Genomic DNA, 23,193 nt, shown 5'->3' on the forward strand with positions numbered 1-23,193 from the left:
AATAATTTTACTAAATAATGTTATCTTAATATCTTTATTGCCACGTTGCTTACAGTACAATTGCCGGCAATGTATTAAAATATACTGAGATACAAGAAAATAGAGACATACTGTAAATTCAAGGGCAAAGAGTTCAAAAGCACTTTGAAAATGATTACATTTAATTGTTTTAATCAGACGGAAACTTGACCTTCTATTTACATCATACAAACTAGATATGCATGTAGGATATAAAGGGTTTACATTTATATACATTATGTATAAACGTTGGCTGACGTCAATAGTGGAGGTTTTATTTCAGTCACACACAATTCAATAAATCACAGATACAATTAGGATACGAGACCGACCACAACTTCTGACGTTTTTGGGAGGGTGCTCGTTCTGCAGCGGCCGTTGCGTCACAGCTTTGCATTGCACGTACCGACTGCGTACGACGTGCAGGCCGCGCAACCTCGAGCGCGCCCTCGAGGGCTGGCGCAGACGCACGTCACGTACCGACGAGCTGCCTCCCGTTGCCTGTTTTGTTTGTTTTTCTTTTTTTGTTTGTTTTTCTTTTAGTTTCGTTTTGTTTCGTATCCCAGAAGAGGGAGCAGCCGGTGCGTGTGATAGCGACCGAGGGACGACGAGCACGCCGCCGAGCCACGACGGGCGACACAATCAAAAGACATCAAAACAAAACAAACAAAAAAATACAAAACAGAGCTGTCGACGCCCTCCCCCCCCAGTCGGCCTTACGTCAAATTATTGAATTAGAGGCGATTTAACACTCGGAACAAGAATCAACCACTTAGTGCGAAAACAACAATTCATCTACAGTACGAGTGAGAAGAGGGGGACGCGGCCGGTCCCGGCGGGTCCCGCCTCGACGGCACGCACGCATGTTAAGTACCACGATTCCAAAATACGCGAGAGCCATGTTTTCTGGTATTACAACAACACGGACACTTGGGAGGGAGGGGGGGGACAAACCAAAAACAAAAAAAAACACCACCCCGCACAGCACGTCCACCGATTAGTCGCGAACTCCACGAGGGCGTCGTGGGTCGTGGGGGGGTCTCCGGAGCCAAGCGCGGGGGGGGGAGGCGGCGCTCTGCGCCGCGCTCCGCCTTCCCCCGCTGCTCGCCGCCCGTCGAGGTCCACGCCGGGACCGATAAAAGGGGGGGGGCGCCTCTCGACGACGCTCACACCCATCGAATACGTGAGCGTCGTACGGAGGCCGTTGTTTGCGTGTCCCGTGGTGAATACTGGTGGTAAGTACAGGTCGTGCTCGTAGAGCGGAGGTGCTACGGCTCACGGACGAATCTGGGGGTGGCGTTCAAGACGACAGCGGCCCCGGTGCGCGTCGGGGATCAAGTGGGATTACACACACACACACACACACACACACACACACACCAAAATTGACTCCCCGCATACTGAAGTGACCGCGTCGTTTCATAGTTATTCTGCTTTTCTCTGATTACGTTCCGTAAATATTCAGGAACAAGGCTTCCCAGATAGAATCACACCGTCCCCATGAAGAGCATTTAAAGGTGAACTTTCTTTCTATACACACACACACACACACACACACACACACACACACACACACACACACACACACACACACTAACTGTATCCCTTTGATCAATGCCATTGGAGGGATTTCAGCTCATCGGGCTCTTTTCTTTTCACCACTTGATGACAACGCGGAGGAGAAAGTTCCTCGCCCAGGATAGTGGGTTGTTTTTTTTTTGTACTTTTTTTGTAAGGCTGTAATCTAGACATCTGTGACGCATTAATGCTACTGATATGACACTTCCCACACTGACGCGGAAAGCGCAGAAGATAGTCCGTACGGAATACTGCCATTTGTGAGGTTTTTGTGAATGGGACTCTCTTGATAAAATACATTTACTTCATATAGTCAAGGGATGTTAAAATGTTTGCGTCCTGCTGTCCCCTGCGGACTGAGGGTGGAGGTGTGGATGTTGAAACCCAGTAGCAGCAGTGGAGCCAAAATACCATCATCTCTCTTTCTGTACAGTATCTTTTAATGCCACGTGTACTTTGCCATTGCACAGAAAAAAACAATGTAGCTATCTGAATAATTTAAAATATGATAAAATCTTCAATGAAATGTATTTTCTTTTTTCAATAAATGCTTTTTTTTTTTTTTTCAATCAAGACAGCGACCGTGAATGTGAGTGGCTTTGATTTTCTTTTTAGAGTTTTCTTTAAATAAAGGGCTGATGTTCTTCGGTGGACCAGGTGCATGCAGACAGCCGCCTCTTGGGGCGCCACGGTCATTCCTCCCGTCTCCTCCCCGGGAGGCACAGCCTCCGAGCAGCAGCGTTCATCTTCATGCACCCGGCCCATCAGCGAAGAGACGCACGAGCGACAACCCCCCAGGAAAGTCCGCCAGCGGGGCTCGCCGACCCTGGTCGGAGGAAAGGGAGCCCTGCTGCACTCTACGGACTAATCTGTGACCGGTGCAATCTTCAACAGAGTGAAAAACAGAAAAGAAAAGAAAAATACCAACACAGAGCCGCACAAATGCAATAAAAAGATAATTATAGGTATAAAAAGTGTAACCTAGTGACCACTGCTGGCTTTGCTGCTCCCAGATGTCCAGTCGATAATGATGAAGCTTAGACTCATTACCATGAACAGGAAGCCGATCCCAGCAAAGCAGGCAGCCTGCCGGAAACAGGAAGAGTCAGTGAGGCAGTTTAATCATTTCAACAGAATAAACAAGGATCAGACCGCTCCAAAATCAGACGCCGAGAGTAGCGACGCACATCGAGTCCCACACTGTGCTTGTTACGTCCACTGACTTTCCTCTGGCCTCTTTTTTTTGGAAGAGAGCTGCCTCTCGCCCCACCCGCACATCATCTGATCGTCCACCCCCGGGATCAGCGCTCGGGGCTCTGACGACGGCACAATTGAGCGGGAAGCAGCCGTGGGGGGGGGGGGGGGGGGGGGGGGGGGCGGCCCCCAGCTCGGAGGGGGGGGTGCTCCCATTTGAGGGAGCAAAGAAAGCTCGTCCGAAAACCATTGGAGGACGAGTTTGAGAAGGGAAGGATGCGAGAGCTCTGGGAGATGGAAACTTGCTCATAGGATGCTCCACTGACGTGCCGGTGGAGAAGGCAAAGGAAATGACTAGTATTGGCAGGGGGGAAGTCAAAGTGGTAAGAGTGGAGGAGCGGTGGGTCGACGGGGGTGACCTCTGGGTGACCTCTGACAGTTCACACGAAGCAATGGGCAGAGAACACTAGGCTGCGGAATAGTTTAGTCGGAAGCGCTAGAAAGAATGACCAGGGGAGCCGAGAAAACAGGAGGCAGATTTTGAAAGCCTGAAACAAAGGTTCCCCCAAACGAGTCACGCTTTGGACTCATGAGAGGCAGAGGAAGAGAGTTCACACCAACGCCAACGAGATGTTTGAGCCGCCAAGAATCTGGGCCGGTGGCCAAGGTGTGCAAAGGGAAGAGAAGGTGCGCTCGACATGGTGGGGGTCGTCAAAATGGGAAGCGTGGGGAGGGAGTGAGACCGACGTGTCATAACTGTGGAGGGAGTCACGGCGCTGCTTATTGGGGGTGGAGGGTGGAGGGTGGAGGTGCAACTCGACGATGAGAATGAAGGTTAAAAAGTCTGTCATGCAGAGGCAGTTAAGATGGCCGCACAGGAAAGACAGGGTTGAGGTCGAGGTTCACATTTATTAAGCAAGGGACTCCTCCAAACCAACTGCGTTTCTGCTGCAACTCTCACCTCTTTTAAATCAGGGCGGAAGACGTCTGTTTGCCGCTGCCTCTCACCAAACCAAATATTAATTTCTTGCACGTCACTTCTATGACTTGATTTTATGCGTTCTATGAATTCTATCTCTTAACTTTATAATGGGTTCTTCCTTTTACAATGTGTTTCTCTTGCACGTTTGTCTTCATGCTTCTGATGTTTTATGTAAAGCACTTTGTATTTCCTTGTTGTTGAAATGGGCACACTGTATTATGACTGCTCTGGCCCATCCGAAACGGCGATTTCATGAAACTCAAGAGATCTCCAGACCGGTTCTCCAGGTCCGGAATATCACCTTGACCAGGTAAAACGCTGTTCGGGGAATAGGCGAAATAATTGTTAAAGAGTAAAACAAGGTTTCTTTGATTAATTTCTTGCACCGTAACTTTTATGTATTCCATTTTTGAACTTTATGCATTCTATATCCTCGTATAATGTGTTTGTTTTGCACTTTGTCTTAACACTTTTAATGATTTATGTAAAGTACTTTGAATGGCCTTGTTGAAATGTGCTATATAAATAAACGTGCCTTGCCTTGAGTACTGTGTATTGGAAAAAATAATTGGAATATGTGGTGGATGGCGTATGGGTGGGAAGGAGGAAGGAATTAGTGGTTGTGAATTATTATTACCCTTGCATGAAAACAGAATTGAACCAGTTTGAAGAAACAGAAGGGGAAATAGAGCAAGCATTGTGTGGTGTGGGGACTTGAATGCACATCACACATTGTGGGGGGAAAGGAGAAAAGTTAATTGCCAGGTAATAGAAGACTTGTTAGCTGAGAGAAATGAAGTCTGCTAAAATGATCGAGTCAAAACAAGAACACTGCAGATGTTAACACAGCAAAGGTAATGACCTTTATCCAGTCTTGTGCACGACAAACATGAATGCATCTATGACTTAAGTGGGAAATGGGTATTTGGGAAAGCTAACTGGCAGAAGATTAAGGTAGCGAGTGACCAATATCTGAACCAGACTAACAGTAACGTGACCATAGAAATTTTGGTTAAGAAAAGGTATTGGAACAGTTGCACTGAGATCCATCCCTAAGAGTAAAGGCAAAATAAAAAGGAAGACAGTGCCATGGTAGGACGATAATGCTGTATTTTTCTTTAGAGAAACATATTTGCATATCGTCATCACGTAGGTCACATGGACTGTGACTGTGAGGGTGTCACAAAGGCAGTTGCTGAGGGTGTAGTCGTATGCATTGGTCACAAAGGCAGTTGCAATTGTTTCAGCAGTTTCAACATGTTTCATCATCATGGTCAGTATTTTTCCATTCCATTTTCTATTATGATAAAGGACATCTTTGGAAATGTATCGTTTATGGGAAGATCATTATTTGCAGACGATGGGGCTCTGTGGGGAAAGAGGTCAAATTTGAGCCATAAAGTTAAAACAATTGCAAGAAGGAATAAATCAAGTTGAGACGTGGGAGAAGAAATGGGTTTGTAGGTTTTCAGCTGAAAAGATTAAAGTAATGTTCTTCACATGAAAAGGGGTGAGGAATAGTAATTTCAAGCGAGGTAGACAAAATTGAGACAGTTGAATCATTTAGACTTTTAGGAATATATTTTGACTAGATTAACATGTAGGGAGCACATTAAAAGTAGTAGTGGATTGTGGATAAGTGCAAAATATGTTATAAATGTGAGGAGATGAGATGCCTTGTAGGGTTGGACTGGGAAGCTGATGTAGCATCCTTGAAATATATACACTGTATATATATATATATATATATATACACACACACACACACACACACACACACACACAGCTAATTAGGACAAGCCTGGATTATGGGAATGTAAAATGTGGATCCACATCTCCGTGGACTATGACGTTCGCGGATGAAGCGTAGCGAGAGTGGGGGGCAGGTGGAGGAGAGTCTGGAGAGGTGGAGGCATGCATAAGAGGGAAGAGGAATGAACGTCAGCAGGAGTAAGACACAATACATGTGCCTGAATGGGAGGGAGGGCGGCGAAAAGCTGAGAATGCAAGGAGTGTAAAAAGTAATTTCCCCCTGGGATTATTAAAGTATTTCTGATTCTGATTCTGATTCTGATTCTGAGTGGAGGTGGAGAAGGCGGAAGGGTTCAAGTACTTGGGGTCGACCGTCCAAAGCAGCGGAGAGTGAGGGAGGTGAAGAAGAGAGTACAGGCAGGGTGGAGCGGGTGGAGAAGAGTGTCCGGAGTGATCTGTGACAGAAGGGTTCCAGCAAGAGTGAAGGGGAAGGTGTACAGGACGGTAGTGAGAGCAGCCATGTTGTATGGTTTAGAGGCGGTGGCACCGACTAAAAGGCAGGTGGATGAGGTGGAGGTGGCAGAGTTGAGGATGTGGAGGTTTTCATTGGGTGCGACAAGGATGAACAGGATCAAAACAAGGACATTAGAGGCACAGTTCAGGTTGGACAGTTCGGTGGAAAAGCGAGAGAGGCCAGATTGAAATGATTTGGACACGTGTGGAGGAGAGATGAGCGTTACATTGGGAGGAGGAGGCTGAGGGTGGAGCTGCCAGGCAAGAGGAAAAGAGGAAGCCAAAGAGAAGCTTTATGGATGTGGTGAGGGAGGCCATGCAGGCGTAAGGTGGTGTAAGGGAGGAAGATGCGCAGAACAGGAGGTGTTGGAGGCAGATGATCCGCTGTGGCGACCCCTAACGAGAGCAGCCCAAAGAAGAAGAAGAAAAGGAAGAAGTACAGTCTGTGGATCCACAGGAAAAACTGTGCTTGGAGGATTGGATGTGATCCAGGCTCGGGCCCTCAGATTGTGCATAGGAGCAGCAACATCATCACCAGTTCCTAGCCACAGAGCGTCGGTATGCAAACGGACATCAAACTTCCTCAGCGTAGGAAGGGTGGAGTCGTCTGCCATTTGGACGGCTCTGGAGCGGGCTGAACAAGCCAAACCCAGCAGAGCTCTGATCTGTAGTGACCCAGCGTCCGGCCTGCACAGCGTCCGGCCAGGTTCACCCGCTCATGGCCAAGACGGATAACGGAAATGCACCCACGCGTGATAAGACAAAGCACTGTGGTGACACTCGTTTGGCTTCCTGCACACGTGGGCATTACGGGTAATGACAGCGCGGACAAATGAGCCAAGCATGCTGTTAAAAAAGAAAACAGACACCACACCTAAACGTTCAACATCAGCGGGAAAGGGTGTCGCATGGAGGGAAATCAATAAAGAGTGGCAGCAGCACTGGGGCCAGGAGATAAGAGGAAGACAACTACGTGCAATAATAAATAGAGTGGCTATGGAGAGAAGCCGGGGAGGGAATGAGAGGGGGTAGCGACGACCAGACCAACAACAGGACATAGTGACGGAACGGGAGCCTCCACAGCACAGGGAAGCATCCGACCGGACTATGTGAACACCGTCAGGTACCGGAAAACGCCCGAACGTATGCTTGTTCGCTGCGGGAAATGAGACTTCCCAGAGAAAGGATGTGATGGAGCGATCGGGACTGACGGGAGGAGGGTTAAAGGACAAACTGCAGCGTGGTGGAGGTGAACGAGGCGGGGGGGTGCCCGGTCAGCTCTCTGCAGAGAAACGGACAAACCGGACACTGCAGATGTGAACTGACTCCGGGAGGCGGCAGTCATGCAGAAGAGCTGTCTGTTGGGGACCCCCGGCGCCTTATTTGCTTCCATTTCCGCCATTTTACTCGGTTCATCTCTGTCGATCATTTCTCCGTCAAGAAACGCCACTCATTGTTCCGCTCAAAAGTGTTTCAGCCGCCCCCTTTTGGCTCCTTTTTTGCGGCGAAGGTTTTCGGGCAAACCAGTCACGTTGCTCCCTGTGTTGCCCCTCGACACGAGAGAAAGGGTCGTGGCGGCGCCCGAGCAGCTGCACCGATGAAAAGTGTTCCGCTACCGAAGCCAGACCCAAACTAACATGACGTAGCTGCTGCTCGCGGCGAGCTCACCTCCCGCTTCACTCCTCAAGCTGAAAACACACACAGTCTTCATCCCTGACCTCAATGCTGCTGGGGACAGTTCAGCTGGTATCAGCACCCTGCGCTCGGGGCTGGAGTGCTGAAATGGTGTTGGTGCATCCCTAACTGACGGCCTTCTTTTGGGTATCTACTCTGTAAGCGTGAGATTCGATTTTAACTCTCATGTAATATTACTCATTAACAATACAGATAGGCATTGTTCCATTGAAGAAATTCAAGCTTCCTCCGATCACAATATGCTTTTCTCAGCTCTACTGTCCTTTGTTGCTGTTTCTGGGAGCAAAGTGTTAATAGTGATTTTTATTTTTTATTTTTAATACATAAATGTAACTAAATTTACCAGGATTTTGGGGGTCGATCGCATGGGCTCCTCTTCTTTGGGGACGATCCGGATGTAGAAGACGGCGGGGAAGATGAAGATGAGACACGGGGCGGACGTGGCACCTGACAGGCACAGGAAAACAACATTATACGCACTCGTGTCAGCCGACCGCACCATCACTGTGACGCACTGTGTGATTGTTTTGGAAACTTTGTTTTGGTATAATTTCCTGATGCTGAGATGGGTGTAAGATGTTGTGATCGGATTAAACTAATTGTCATTGCACAGAGTACAAGTACTGAGGCAAGGAAATGCATTTCACGTCCTAGTAACTGACGTAGTATCTCGGAGCAGTGGGCTTCCATATAGCGCCGCCCGGGGAGCAGCTAGGGGGTTAAGTGTCTTGCTCAAGAACACATCAACACGCTACCAGGAGGAGCTGGGGATCGAACCGGCAACCTTCAGATTACAAGACAACCCGCTCTGCCTCCTCTGGAGCCACTCCCCCCATAATGATGATGACGACGATGATGATGATGCTGACGATGACGATGATGCTAATGCTTGATGCAGCAGCAGTGCCCAGCCCAGTAATATATTTAAGAAGCCAAATCACCACCCGCAGAGACAAAAAATAAATAAATGATTTATCATTTGAGTCATTTTGGCTGTAGATCCACTTCATAGTTCTGTGCCTTACACCGTAAACAAACTGACAAGTGTCTTTCCTTGTGCTTTCGAGCCGAAACACAAATTCCTCTCTTCTATTAGTAGCGAGGAACATTTGACAAGCAAATAAGGAGTGCATGTGTAACTGGGTTCAACATATGTGTGTTTTTAAATGTGTTTCAGAGCCGATTCTAAAAACAAACAATGCTTTGTAAGCATACATTTTTTACCAGGGTCTAGATCCTAGAAAAGAATAAATAGCTACAGTAGGAGCTTGGGATCGATGTATTTTGTCATCTATTTGACTTATTATAACCTACCAGTGCATGAGAATAAGCCAGTGGTTCTAACCGTTCTTTATGTAAAAACAAAGCTCACTGTTTGGGCCAATCTGTGTCTGACCTACCGATGATGCCGAAGATGCCCAGGATGTTGGGGGCGAAGATGACCAGGATGTTGATGAAGGTCAGAAGAACGAGGGCGATGGCGATGTGGCGGGGCCAGTAGAAGGTCTTGTTGGGAAACAGCATCTGCTGGATCGCCCTCCGCACCTTTGGGAAAAAAAACAAAAAAACAAACGTGTCAAATAAATAAGTTCTGCTGGGATCCATGCTGAATGGAACGGATGACGCGGTCTCTCAGGTACTGCACACCACGCTCACGCATCTGGATGGCCAGAAGGGGGCCTATGTGAGAATGCTGTTCATTGATTATAGTTCAGCTTTCAACACCATAGTTCCCACCAGACTGGCTGTCAAGTTGTTGGAGCTAGGATTGAATGCTCCGCTGTGCACCTGGATCCTGGACTTCCTCACAGGCCGCCCCCAGGTGGTCAAGGTGGGGAAGTACATGTCAAGCTCCCTCACCCTGAATACAGGATCCCCCCAGGGCTGCGTCCTCAGCCCCCTACTGTACTCCCTGTACACACATGACTGTGTGGCCAGGTCCAGCTCCAACACCATCATCAAGTTTGCTGACGACACCGTGGTCGTGGGCCTGATCACCGACTGCGATGAGAAGGCCTACCGCGAGGAGGTGGCTGACCTGTCACTCTGGTGCCAGGACAACAGCCTACACCTGAACGTCAGCAAAACCAAGGAGCTGATTGTGGACTTTAGGCGTGGATCACAATCGAGGACGCACGCGCCCTTGTGGATTAATGGGACTTCTGTCGATAGGGTGAGCAGCTTCAGATATCTGGGAGTCCACATCACAGAGGACTTAACATGGACTGTTCACACAGACACTCTGGTGAGAAAGGCGAGGCAGCGTCTCTACCACCTCAGGCAGCTGAGGAAATTCCGGGTCTCGGTGAGGATCCTCAAGTCCTTCTACTCTGGAGCAGTGGAGAGCATCCTGACAGGCGACATCACTGCCTGGTTTGGGAACTGTACTGCCCAGGACAGGCGGGCCCTGCAGAGGGTGGTGCGTTCAGCTGAACGTACCACTGGAACTACCCTCCCCCCCTTGCAGGAGTTATACACCAGGAGGTGTAGTAGCAGAGCCCGTAGGATCATGAAGGATCCTCATCACCCCAACAACGGACTGCTTCAGCTGCTGCGGTCAGGCAAGCGCCTCCGCAGTCACGCAGCGAGAACAGAGAGACTGAGACGGAGTTTCTTCCCTCAAGCCATCAGAACTGTCAACGCTGACCTCACCAGGGGTCCTAACTGAGCCATGCACTAGGCTCCACTACCTACTGTACTGTATGTAGCATACTGTACCGCATACTTTATCACTGTTCAGGGTTGTTCGTGATGCCTAATTGCTGCGCCGTACTGTTGTATACTGTGCTGTATTATCCCAAACACTACCTCACACTATTCACATTCATATGCCACTTTAATTCACATGCCACTTTAAATGCACATATCTGTATATACATAGGCATATTCCTTCAACCTATTCCATTTTATTTCAATTTATTTTTTATTGTATTTTATTCTATATATTTTTTATCTTATTCTATAAGTATTCCACTTACTGTATTACGTTTTAGGAGTCAGTTAGTCGGTCTATTAGAAAGGAATTTTCTACTTTTTATTTTATTTTATTTTTGTACTTTTTCCTAGGACTTATTGTGTGCTATCACCGGGTGCGTTGCATTACATTTCACTGCATATATGTATGGAAGTATGTATATGTATGTGACAAATAAAAATCTTGAATGAGCTCAGCGCCCCACGGCCGCCGGCCTCCATGTTGTGTGCCGCACGGAGCAGAGGTTGACTTACAGGGAAGAGCACGATGGGCACGGTCAGTATGACGGCGGTGAGCACAGCCAGACGCACGCACAAAATCAGAGTGTCGTACGGGTCGAGGCGGCTGTAGGTGTGGAGCAGCTCGGCCTCCACCTCACCTGGAAGAGAAACGAAGAGAAACGTAATCGAGGATGAGGCCTCGGAGGCATCTGAGTTGTTCCCGCGATATGATCAAATAGATATCAGTTGATATTGAGGAAGGAGGGGCTACTTCATATTGATATACTTTATATTTCTATGAATAAGTGAAATAATCATATTCCACAACTGCGCTAACCAGTACATAATACAGCCGGTGTTGTGTGTGCTGTGACCAGCAGGGGGCGCAGCTGCATCAGTGTGTCTGCAAACTTCATTGCAAACGGTTTAAACTCCTATTGCATTAGCTGTGGCTCGGCAATTACAAAGCTTTTTTGAGCGTGCATAACCTAATAAACGAGAACAATCAGCCCGTGCAGAAAAATAGAATTAAAATTATACTGGGGCCTAAACCTCACCGTAGAAAGTCAAGTATCCAAAAAGAGCCGCCAGGAAGTACATGGTGTACATGACTGCAATGGAGATGTTGGACACATGCTGCATCTTTTTCTTGGTTGGGCTGAAATCAGGATCATTTTCATGGACACACTGTCAACACAATCCACCCGTAAAGTATATCTCCACAAAAACAGAAATATATCAGTCATTAAAATATAGTTTCCAGGTTTGGGTCTACTTTTGTCACATATAATACACCTCAGACATTCTGTAGTTTTCTTCAAAACGTGTAGCAGTGGTTCAAAGCGCGATGTCGACTGAAAATTAACAACATGCCACACCGTACAAGCAGGGCATCCATATCTCAAAATCATGTGGAAGCAACGCATGGGGCTAGGTTATGAGCGGCCAGGCAGGAAGCAGACACAGTAGCCTTACACCTCTCGTGAGCGGCGGTGTTGCATTCTGGGAAGGTGGGGAACATACTTGCGCAGCTCAGTGTAGATGGGCAGAACCTCGGGGTGGCACACAAAGGCGAACGCCAAGATGGGGATGGTGTAGGCCGTCTGAAAGTGAACCCCAACATGTCACCATAGATACAGCGCCGCCATCCCAGACGTCCCGCCACCAAGCGAGCGCTTCACAGCCCATTACTCCCTCTGACACTTCACAAAGGTTTTTAACGGTTTCTCTGTGATTAACTCGGAGCTGGACAGTCGCCAGCCGCGGCTTGTTTAAGAAGGCCCCTGCTGCGTCTGAGCTGCTAAGCAGCGGGGATCCCGCTCACAAGGCTTGGGAAATCTATAAGGGATCCAAATAAACACTTTATAGGATCTCATATAAATCAGGGACAACTACACGACATTCTGTCTCTGAGATACTGGAGAAAATCACCGTACAAATAAAGTATGTTGTTGTAATTAAGCCAATTCAGGATGTCGGTTGAGGTTGAGATTTAGGGCACGGTAACTCAAATACTCAAGAGAAATGCCACGTCTTTCCCATCTGAGACTTTCTGCTGGATATTTTTGGGGGGCACAAAGTGAAATGCACTCTGTAGAAACGGACGTCTTGGGCAGGGGCTTGTGCCGCGCCGCTAGCCTTGCGTTGATCTCATTCTGTGGGTCCTAATAATCACCTGGATAGAGGCCCCAACCATCCCTTCTGAGGGGCCCCGTGTCTTTTGGGTTGCAGCTGTTTGTTTTCCACGATGCATAGGGGCTCAAGGATTTGGGATTTGTGTCCTCAGCAAGCGGAACATGACCATGAGTGCCAGTGGGGAGGGGGGCAGTGCGGGTGAATGTGGTAGGGGAACGGAGAGAGGCGCACGCATCTACCTGCGAGTTGAGGTTGACCATTTTGGGAACGCAGGCGGGATTGACGGCCCCGCCGGCGTGCACCGCACTGTCGTTCAGAACGCTGACGGTGCTGTTGAACGAGAAGCTGACAAAGGGGCAGGGCACGTTGAACTTCTTGTAGATGACCTGCGGGACGGACGGAGTTAATGGAAAAAACACAAACATTTAATTTAAAAAAACAAACACCCCGACCCGCAGCCGCAGAGAGATACACGAAGGCTCAGTTGGACACAGAGTGGGAAGCGAGGGAGCGCGGTTTGCACGGATTACAGCGCGCACAGGAAAAACTAGGTCAGAGAAACCCACAGAACCATCTCAGTCTGCAGCTGCAGGGCACCAACACTAGCCCGTGAAAACGAGTTGAGGAACGGGGGGGGGTGCTACAAAGGGGGAGACGGGGAGGGGAGAAATCCCAATCTCCACCCCAGCGGGCAGAATTGGCACGGTGTTTGAGGCGCAGGTGTGGTGTGAGGAGACTTACTGCAATGAGGAAGAAGACCATGCAGCTGAGGGAGAAGCCGCTGGTGTATCCCAGGTACCCTGCAACACACGCACGTCGTGAGCATCGTTAGTCCCGCTCCCGTCCGGACGCGCTCCCCTCGCCGGGACGGCGGCACGCCGGCGAGCCCGGCCGCGCCGAGGGGATTGATGCAGCTCATTTAACGGGGTAAACCGATTGGTTTTCCTTGCCATCGGACGGGGAGGGGACGGACCCCTTCTCCCTTCTTCACCCCCCTCGCCCGTCTAAACTGGGTTCGGTTCTTTCCTCTGATTGCATAGGGCCCCGCTCTCGCAGGGCGGCGGCGGATGGAATCCTCGGGCGACGTGAGAGGGACGACACTTGAGGTTCACAGGAACAAGCTTGGGCGGTGGGGGCACGCAGCAAATGACCACGGGCTGGAATCGAACCCGGGTCGCTGCAGGCATTTTGCCTCCTGTATACGGCGCTTGTCCGGCTGAGCCCCCAGGACGCCCCAGGAGCATGATTTGTTGTAATAATGCAGTAGCTCCAATCGAGCTTGATCACAAATCTATTAATCTTTGCGCGTGATGTGCTTTGTTTTAGGACTAGTTCAGTCGGGTTTAATGACGATAACAACCTTGGTCATCAAGACGCTCGTGACAAACATCCCCGATCAAAGTATGAGTTGGATGGGTATCGCAGTGTGCCCGAGCAGGCGGTTCTCAACTCACCGAGCTGCTTCATCAGAGCCAGAGGTAGGATGACCGCGATTGACACTATGATCACGAGGTAGTTTCCGTTCATGTACCATTCACTGGAAACAAAGGGAGAAATAAACGACAAAACAAGTGGATTGATTAGGTATTATCTTGCCTTCGGCACGGTAATCGGCCCCGAGGGGGTCAAAGCACGTTCAGTCTGTCAGGTATTGACCGAGGACAACACGGTGCAAACCGCGTCAGTAGCTAGATGGGAATACACTGACTCCTGACTGGGGCGTGTCACACATCTGGGCTTCCACAAAACGCACCAAATAAATATACAAAGATAGCACAAACCAATCCAACTCTCCTCCATTGAAAAGAAGGAGCAGGGAGCAGGGAATCCCTCAGCCAGTGGAACAAAGTCACAAAAGCCCAGCGGTCGGCCCGGATGGAGCGCACACTGTAGTACACTCGTCCCCCGGCGGCATCCGACTTTCTGACCGGACGCCTGGCCAAGATGGCCTCCGGGACGCCCTCGCTGCCCTCGCTGTCCAGAGCGCAGGAACACCCCGTCGATGGAAGGAGGAAATGAACGAGTCGAGCTCGATAACCACATGGCAGCACTGCCTCCCCCATGCTGCATCGGAGGCCGGATCCCTCCCTCTCTCCCTCTCTCTCTCTCTCTCCCTCTCTCTCTCCCTCTCTCTCTATTTTACGTACTAGAGGTAATCATTGTGCTGCACAAGGTGGCGGACGTGACGGAGATCAAACATCCGTACAATAGACGCACTCTTCTAAAGTGTAGATGTTCATCCCACCCTCTGTCCGCCTGCCAACCAGAGCTGCTCAGCCATCTGGCTCTGGGGCACAATCACTCATCAGCTGTGCCAAAGAGCCCACACGCACACACACACACACACACACACACACACACACACACACACCCACACACACACACACGCACACACACACACGTACACACACACACACACACACACACACACGTACACACACACACACACACACACACACATACATACATGCACGCACGCACGCACACACACACATACACACGCACAGACGCACACACACACACACACACACACACATACATACATGCACGCACGCACGCACACACACACGTACACACACACACACACACACACACACACGTACACACATACACACACACACACACACACACATACATACATGCACGCACGCACGCACACACACACATACACACGCACAGACGCACACGCAGACACATACACACACACACACACACACACACACGTACACACACACACACACACACATACATACATGCACGCACGCACGCACACACACACATACACACATACACACGCACACACACACACGCACAGACTGCATACACACACACACACACACACACACACACACACACACGTACACACACACACACACACACACACACGCACACATACATACATGCACGCACGCACGCACACACACACATACACACACACACACACGCACAGACTGCACACACACGCGCACAGACTGCATACACACACACGCCCACACACACACAGACACACAGGCTACATACACGCATACAATTAGTGAATATTCACACGCAGTGCAAAGAACAGGATGTGTGAGGATCCAGAAAGAAGCACAAGTGAACATTCCTTCTCAGCATTCTGACAGCTTGCCCGCTCCAACAGACATGTACACAAACACACAGAGCTGGACAGTGGGCTGCCCCGTCAAATAAACACGTAGAAATACACACGCAGAAATACACATGCATGTGTGTGCTTGCGTGCGTGCGCGTGTGCGCACCAATGCAAACAAACACCCACTGAGTGGATTAGACGCCCGAGGCAGCACAGTATGTCATTTCAAATCAACATATTGACCGTTGGTCCGCAGCACATAGCGCTTCACTCCGCTCCACGAGCAAAGCCAGACAGCGCAGAGATGAAGTACCAGGCAGGTGTTTTAAACAACCGCGTAATAATTTACAGTCACTACTTTGTGGTTAATGGTGCGCACTAGTGTTATTGGCCAAGTGATAAAGCCGTCCCGCCTGACACGCCCTGACGTGCCGGTTTTAAGGACGCCTCGTGACACGTTACTGTCGAGCTGTCGGCGTAAATCTCAGAGAGGAGGACATTTCAGACCGTCAACCCCCACTGCACTCCGAATATCTCCATCTCCCTTCTGGTGCCTGGTTCTGAAAAACTAAGAATAGACTAGACTGATACACACTCTTATTGTTACACGCGATAGTTATAACACAATATATGTAGTTTCTATATATATATATATATATATATATATATATATATACTGTATTTATGCAAGCTTGCACAATTTCAGAATGTGAATTGTTGAGGTTAATTGTATATTGCCAAATTTCTATCTATCTATCTATCTATCTACGCATCTATCTATCTACAGATGTATCTGTGTTTTGGTTCCCTGTGGGACTATAATACAGCTGATCTAAGCTGAAGTGCGTTCTCCTTCCTAGAGCCGAGCAGTGTTTTAATCAGTGCGGGTCTCGGTGGCCGTGTTGCCCTTTCCACTCAGGGTCACTTTCCCAGCCGTGCTCATTCCGATGGCGCCCGCCAGCTGGAAAACCCCCACCAGAGGTTTCTCTTTTGACCCAAGATCACGGAGGGAACTGGCAGCGGTGGCGGATTAGAGCTCCCCAGCGCTCTGCTGCAAACGGATGGCAACCGTTTCCAATAATACAATAATGTTGTCTATAAATGTAATTGTTCCAGCGATTCTTCCTTTATCTAGTCATCCCAAGTGACACCAATGAACAAATTAATACAAAATGAAGATACTCTTCTTTTTATTAGATGTATGTTAACTACTTATGATCATAAACAGAAGATTTTAGATTGAAAAATTACATTTTGTGCATGTCAATAAAGATGCACAGAGGGGAGCTCTCACCCTGCAGGGTTGTCGATGTTGAGGAAGGCCTGGATCACCAGAGGGAACTCATACTTGACTATGTACAGGTAGCTTGACATGGCTGTGAATGAACACACATGCATACGCTTTTATTAATAAGATGCATCTTAAAACAACAATAATAATAATAATAATAATAATGTACAACTCAATGCATAACATGAATGGGACAAAAATACTTATGTGGTGTACATTTACACAATAAATGAAGAAAATCATTCTCATTACAAATTGAACAAATTATTGAGAAAGAGGTTCGCTGTAGATATGTGGGAAGGAAGAAGGGGTGATGGCTGTGTGACATAGCGCCTGACCTCCAATGTTTTGCAAGGTGATGGCGATGCCGGCAGCCATCTTGCCTGGCGTCCCAAAAGCCCTGTAGCCCAGCTGCTCATATGCACGGATACCTGTGGCACAAATACCAGGTGACAGCATAGTCCCATCAAGTAAATCCAAAGCAACAAGGTCGAGGTCCCGACAATAAAGGAAGCACTATATGCATGACATGAGGTTATGTTTTGGAGGACATTCCATTACTATTCATTTCGCCGAAGGAACAACCCATCTCTTCACTTTCCTCCCATTACAGAAAGCGATAGAGGAAGAATTTTCTATCAACACTTTTCTGACAAGGCATTTTTTTTTTAGGATTACAACGTACACATACATACCGACAATGCCAGATGACTTGAGCAGTAAGTGGATGGAGTAGGATGAGAGACCTGCCACTACAGTGAGTAGGACCCTGTAAAAGAGACACAGCAACAATAACCATATCAACCATCATCTCAGCTATTAGCAAGGTATTCATTCTGCCATCATGTTTGTTTTTGTTTTAAATGACAAAGCAATTATATAAAATGAATTGACGCTGTGGAGTACATTCCTACTCTGTACATTATATTGTCGACTATTTACACAGCTGCAGTATAGAGACACACGTTGTAAATGTTTAAACAGAGAGTGTTTGAAGACCGGAGCCCCCGTGGTTCTGTTCACCCTGGCCTGGACTCCAGCAGGGCCGAGCAGACTCCTCTAGAAGCCCATCTGCATCCAGAGCACTTGGTAAAGGAGAAACATTCAAGAGGGGAAGTGGAAACAGTGACACTGCCTGGAACCACAATGCTCGCCAACCACACCAATGGGCATGGATCTTTTCCATCTTGGCTTGTTCATGGTGGAACGATAATGATGCTCAAGTTAGACACACTATGGCTATGACCATTCTACCTTTCAATAGGGGTTGGTTCTGCATATAAATATCACATAAACAGTAAGTGGTAACGTGAATGTTTATGTAAATGAAAACAACCTTTGTCAGACTCGCTGTTTTACTGTTTTACTTCGTTTCGAACTCGAGTTCTTACTATTCCTTATGCCGTCTCCGTACAGCCCCAGTGAATCAAGCTGAAAGTCCTCATTAACCAACAAAGTCTCAACATGGTCCTGACAGGCTGTGATTGGGCCACTGGGGCACCCATCATCAGGCCCACCCCCCAGTATATACTGTAGTATATTAGGTCACCGTCTGTCATACTTTCTCTTCTGCTATTCAGCATGCAAGCCCTCTCTACGGAAGAAAAAGAGGAATTTTGTCGGCTGCAGACCTCAATACATGTGCGGGCTGCAGTGCGCAGGTGCCAGGTGGAACGGGAGGAGGTGGAGGGGACTTCCACGTAGCCCAATGGGGCTCTCAGGAGCAGGCGGAGGAGGGGGAAGGATAAGAGCCAAGTGAGGAGGCACAAGGGGCTACTCACAAACCGCCAACGGACCGACCAGTAGCGCGCGTGCCCCCTGGAGCGAGCTTTGGCGAAGCTGGGGATCCTGTGAACAGACTCCGAACCCGTCCTATTTTATGGAGGCTGTGGCTCGGCCACCCCACCCACATCCGCTCTCCGTGCTGGAGGACCTGACAAAGGAGGTGAGGTTGTCTTGGGGCGCTCCACAGCAGACGCACTCCTCCATCCTGGCATTCATCCAGTTTGACCCTGGACACCTGGACTCAACGTCCTTCATCCTGAAACAGGAAATTGTCCTTGCTGGAGAAGGGCACCCTTCGCTGGTAGTGGACAGGGAGCGAAACTGCAGATTTCTACAGCAGATATTTCCTCATTCCAAATAAAGACACCTCTTCTCTGAGACCAATTCTGGACCCGAGAATTTTAAACAAAACATTGAGAAAGCTCTTTGAATGTTAACCCACCATCACCCCTAACCGATTGGGAGACTGGTTCTTGGTGGATTTGAAAGATGCTTACTTTCACATACCAATTGTGGAAAGGCACAGGAAATATCTGAGGTTTGCATTTCAAGACAGGCTGCACAAGTTTTGTTTTCTTCCCTCCGGTCTCTCTCGGGCCCCCAAAATATTCACTATTTGTGTGGCCCTCTGCGTACCCAGGGAGTAAAGGTTCTATCATATCTGGACGATCTCCTGATAAAAGCAAGGTCCAAGGAGTTGGCACACTCCCACACAGGGCCCTACTCGACCATTTCCGCAGTGTAGGGTTTCTAGTGAATTGGAAAAAGAGTGCTCTGGTTCCAGCCCAGTGTACTTGTGTCTCGATCTGAACCATCGGTCAATGCGTGCAGGAGTGACTCCGACAAGGAGTATGGCTGTGGTCTCAGCAGCTCTGTGCGCTGTGTCTGCGCAAGGTTGTCAGGGCAGGTCGGGCTATGGTCCTGCTGGGCCTGAGGGCGGCTGCCTCAGCTGCAGTCCTGCTGGGTCTGCTCAGGATAAGAACCCTGCAACGCTGTTTTGTAAAAGAGCAGGTGCACCCATCCAGGGATCTCTCCCGGGGGCTGGCCATTACGCGGTGTAGAAGGTTGGGGGGAAAGACTGGGAGAGATGCAGGTTGCAGGTGGAGTTGAGGCTACACGCCAGGTTTTATTCACAAACAGTTAACAGTGTAACGGTGCTCAAGTGCGGGAAAATAAATATAAGGGACAACTTAAAGATGAGATCAGACAACGGTCCCCCCCAACCGCCTGACTTAGGACAACCCCCCCCCCCCCCCCCCCTGATGGGAAAGGAAGCTGTCTGTGCCTATGGATCACCTTGAACTTTAAGGGCTGAAGAGCCAGGTAACACCGGGTGATCTGCACATTGGTATCCTTCATGTGGTGGAGCCACTGCAGCAGCAGGGCGTGGTCTGAACAGAGGGGGAAAGGGTGTCCAAGAAGGTAGTAGCAGAGGGTGTCGACCGCCCAGTTGATGGCAAGGACCAATGGCAGTCTTTCTTCACGGTGCTGTATTTCGTCTCAAGGTTCGCAAGCTTCCTGCTGATGTAAAGGAGTGGGCGGTCGACCCCCTCAGACCTGCTTGGACAACACTGCCCCTAGCCCTCTGTCCGATATGTCAGTCTAGAGACAAAAAGGGAGAGTAAAGTCAGGTGTATGCAATACCGACGCCCCACAGAGGGATATCTTTATCCTCTCAAACGCCCGCTGACACTGCTCTGTCCACTGGACCAGCTCTGATATTAAATTGGTTAGAGGGGTGGTGCACTCAGAGTACGTTACCCCAGAACCACGTTACCCCCTGGCCGCAATCGCCATGGTTGGTACAACCCCTGCGGAGTGGAAAAAGCAGATTTTTCCCTGGACTCTGGAGACAAGGGAATCTGCCAGTGGGCCTTGGTTAAATCCAGTGCCGTAAAAAACTAAGCCTAACCAGTCAAGTAGCTCGTCGTCCCGGGGCATTGGGTACGCGTCTAATTTTGACACCTTGTTCACCTTCCGGTAGTCTACACAGAACCGAATCTACCCATTGGGCGTGTTAACTAGCACGATGGGGCTACACCAGTCACTAGTAGACTTCTCTATTACCCCCATTTCCAGCATCAATTCTGCCTACATAATTTTGCATTTATGCTTGGGAAGGCAGTACAGCCATGTGCATATTTTCACCTCCGGGGTTGTTCCAACGTTGTGGCCTCTGTAAGAAGTGCGGCCTGGTAGGGAAGAGAACATGACTGCAATTTGCTGCTGTAAAGTGGCCATGTCCGCAGCCTGGCCCAGCGAGAGATGGTCATTTGAAAGGGCTGGAGTCTGGTTGCTTTTTGGAACCTCCGGGCCCAACTCGTCTTTCCCAATCACTGAGGTGGCCAGAGAAATGGACGACCCCTCTCTCCACGCTTTTAAGAGGTTGAGGTGATACACCTGAGTCGCCCCAGCCCTGTCAGTTCGCTCAACCTCATAATCCACCTCCCTTACTTGTCACGTGTCCACAAAGGGTCCTTGCCACCTGGCGAGTAATTTAGAGCTGGACATTGGGAGTAAAACTATCACACTGTCTCCAGGTAAAAACATACGCACCCCTCTGTCTCACAGCTGCTGCAGATGTTCCTGGCTCTGGAGCAAATTCTCCTGTGATACGTGACCCAGAGTTTAGAGTTTTGCTTGCAGGTCCATAACATACTGAATTTCAGTCTGTGAGGCCCTGCATCCCAGTTTTCTTAAATTAGGTCCAGCAACCCCTGGGGTCTGCTGCCGAAGAGGAGTTCAAAGGGATAAAATCCCGTTGAGGACTTAGGAACCTCCCACACAGCAAACAACAGAGTGTCCAACCATTTATCACAATTCCGGCTATTGTCGTGCACAAACTTACGAACCATGTTCTTCAGCTTCTTATTGAACCGCTCCACCGGGCCGTCGGTCTAGGGGTGGTACACGATGGGCCAAATTGAGCGGATGCCAAATAGCTCGTAAAGTTTCTGAAGTGTACATGACATAAAGGATGTGCCTTGGTTGGACAGGATTCCTTTCGGAACCCCTACCGAGGGGTGACCTGAAACAGTGCTGGCGCAACACTTTTGCAGAGATATTGTGCAACAACACCAATTCAGGGTATCGGGTTGCGTAGTCCACCAGGACCAACACAAAGCGATGGCGAGGTCCTGAGGTCCCTCATCGCGGGTACGCCATGGGTGCTACCTCTTTGGTCGGACCTGACGCAGGCAGCAGGGGAAATCTTCAATCCCGCTCCCCACAAGTGGAAACTCAGGGAAACCTCAGCACGTTATGGATGGGTTCTTTTATGCTGGAATTGGGGTTTGTGGTGACATCTGCTAGTTGGTCCTTAGAATGGACTACCCAGACCCTTTGTCCTATGTCTCTGCCTTTTGGGGGGTTGCATAGGTCACATTGGTTCTGACCTCGTGGTCAGTGAGGCTTGAGAGTATTCAGTGTGGCATAGTAAGAACTGAAGTTCAAAATTAAGTAAAATGTTTGAGTTGTACCACAACCCTGATTTTACGAATGAAGAACGAGAGTTCTTACCAGTGGCCTCACTGACCAGCTCGCTCAAGAGCTGAATATGTCAGAGGAAGTATGGCAGACGGTGACCTAGTATACTATATACTGGGGGGCGGGCCTCATGATGGATGCCCTAGTGGCCCAATCACAGCCTGTCAGGGTCAATTTGAGACTTGGTTGGTTACAAAGGGCTTTCAGCTTTATTCAGTGGAGCTGTCTGGAGACAGCTCAAGGCATAGTAAGAACTCTCTTACTTCATTCGTAAAACGGGGTTGTAGCACAACCCAAACGTTTTTCCCTCTTCATTCAAAGTTTTTGTTAACTTTTCTGAATGTTCAAGGTTAGCTCTCTAACTGCTCTCCCTCTCTCTTTCCCGCCCCCACTCTCTCCTTTTCTTGCCCTCTCTCTGTAAAGGCCCGGCTTTCACCTCCACTTGCAGCTCTTGGCCCCTTTCACATGGCGTTTGTGTCCGGGCGATGGAGAAGAATGCGGGGCTGACTGGTGGCAGATCAGTGAGCGGTTGCAGTGGTGGTGGGAGGACAGATCTGCTGATAGTCTGACGGATCGGCACACTTGGGCTACTCTCTCGCGCTCTAGTTTGCCCGCCTCCTGCCCCATTGCATTCCTGCACAGACCAAGTGCACCAACCCGCTCAGGCCTCTGCAGCTATCTGACCAAATAAATAACACACTGCTAGGAAAGGGTAACTACGGATATATTTAAATGTAAAATGATTTTGTATATTACGCCCTCAACTGGAGGACTTGGATCGTATGAGTCCAACCCTCCACATTTTTACATAGACTTCAAAGGAGACTGGGAAACGGTGGATGCCACCCCCATACAAGCCAGTGGTCTTTGTTCGACTCAAGCACAATACAGGCCAAATTAAGTGGCGATGCCCCCGATGGCGATGAGTTTTTTGTAGGATATGACTCATCTCCTCCGAGAGTCATCTTTTTAGGGTGA

The 23,193-nt window shown here is 49.1% G+C and overlaps 1 protein-coding gene across 1 annotated transcript in view; it reads right to left on the minus strand.

Moving 5' to 3' along the window:
* Positions 1-2,159: 2,159 nt before the first annotated feature.
* The window catches only part of LOC307231105 (sodium-coupled neutral amino acid transporter 3-like), a 36,766-nt gene continuing 15,732 nt past the window's right edge, over positions 2,160-23,193 (minus strand). The window contains exons 6-17 of the mRNA XM_080001674.1: positions 17,640-17,713; positions 17,283-17,375; positions 16,948-17,029; positions 14,017-14,099; positions 13,304-13,362; positions 12,802-12,948; positions 11,951-12,030; positions 11,485-11,585; positions 10,961-11,085; positions 9,133-9,277; positions 8,076-8,179; positions 2,160-2,682 (exon numbers count right to left, since the gene is read on the minus strand). Coding sequence (XP_079857800.1) covers positions 2,578-2,682; positions 8,076-8,179; positions 9,133-9,277; positions 10,961-11,085; positions 11,485-11,585; positions 11,951-12,030; positions 12,802-12,948; positions 13,304-13,362; positions 14,017-14,099; positions 16,948-17,029; positions 17,283-17,375; positions 17,640-17,713 — 1,198 coding nt within the window. The 3' untranslated portion in view covers positions 2,160-2,577. The remainder of the gene's footprint in view (positions 2,683-8,075; positions 8,180-9,132; positions 9,278-10,960; positions 11,086-11,484; positions 11,586-11,950; positions 12,031-12,801; positions 12,949-13,303; positions 13,363-14,016; positions 14,100-16,947; positions 17,030-17,282; positions 17,376-17,639; positions 17,714-23,193) is intronic.

The sequence above is a fragment of the Zeus faber genome, assembly GCF_960531495.2.
Source record: "Zeus faber genome assembly, chromosome: 5".
Lineage (NCBI taxonomy): Eukaryota > Metazoa > Chordata > Actinopteri > Zeiformes > Zeidae > Zeus > Zeus faber.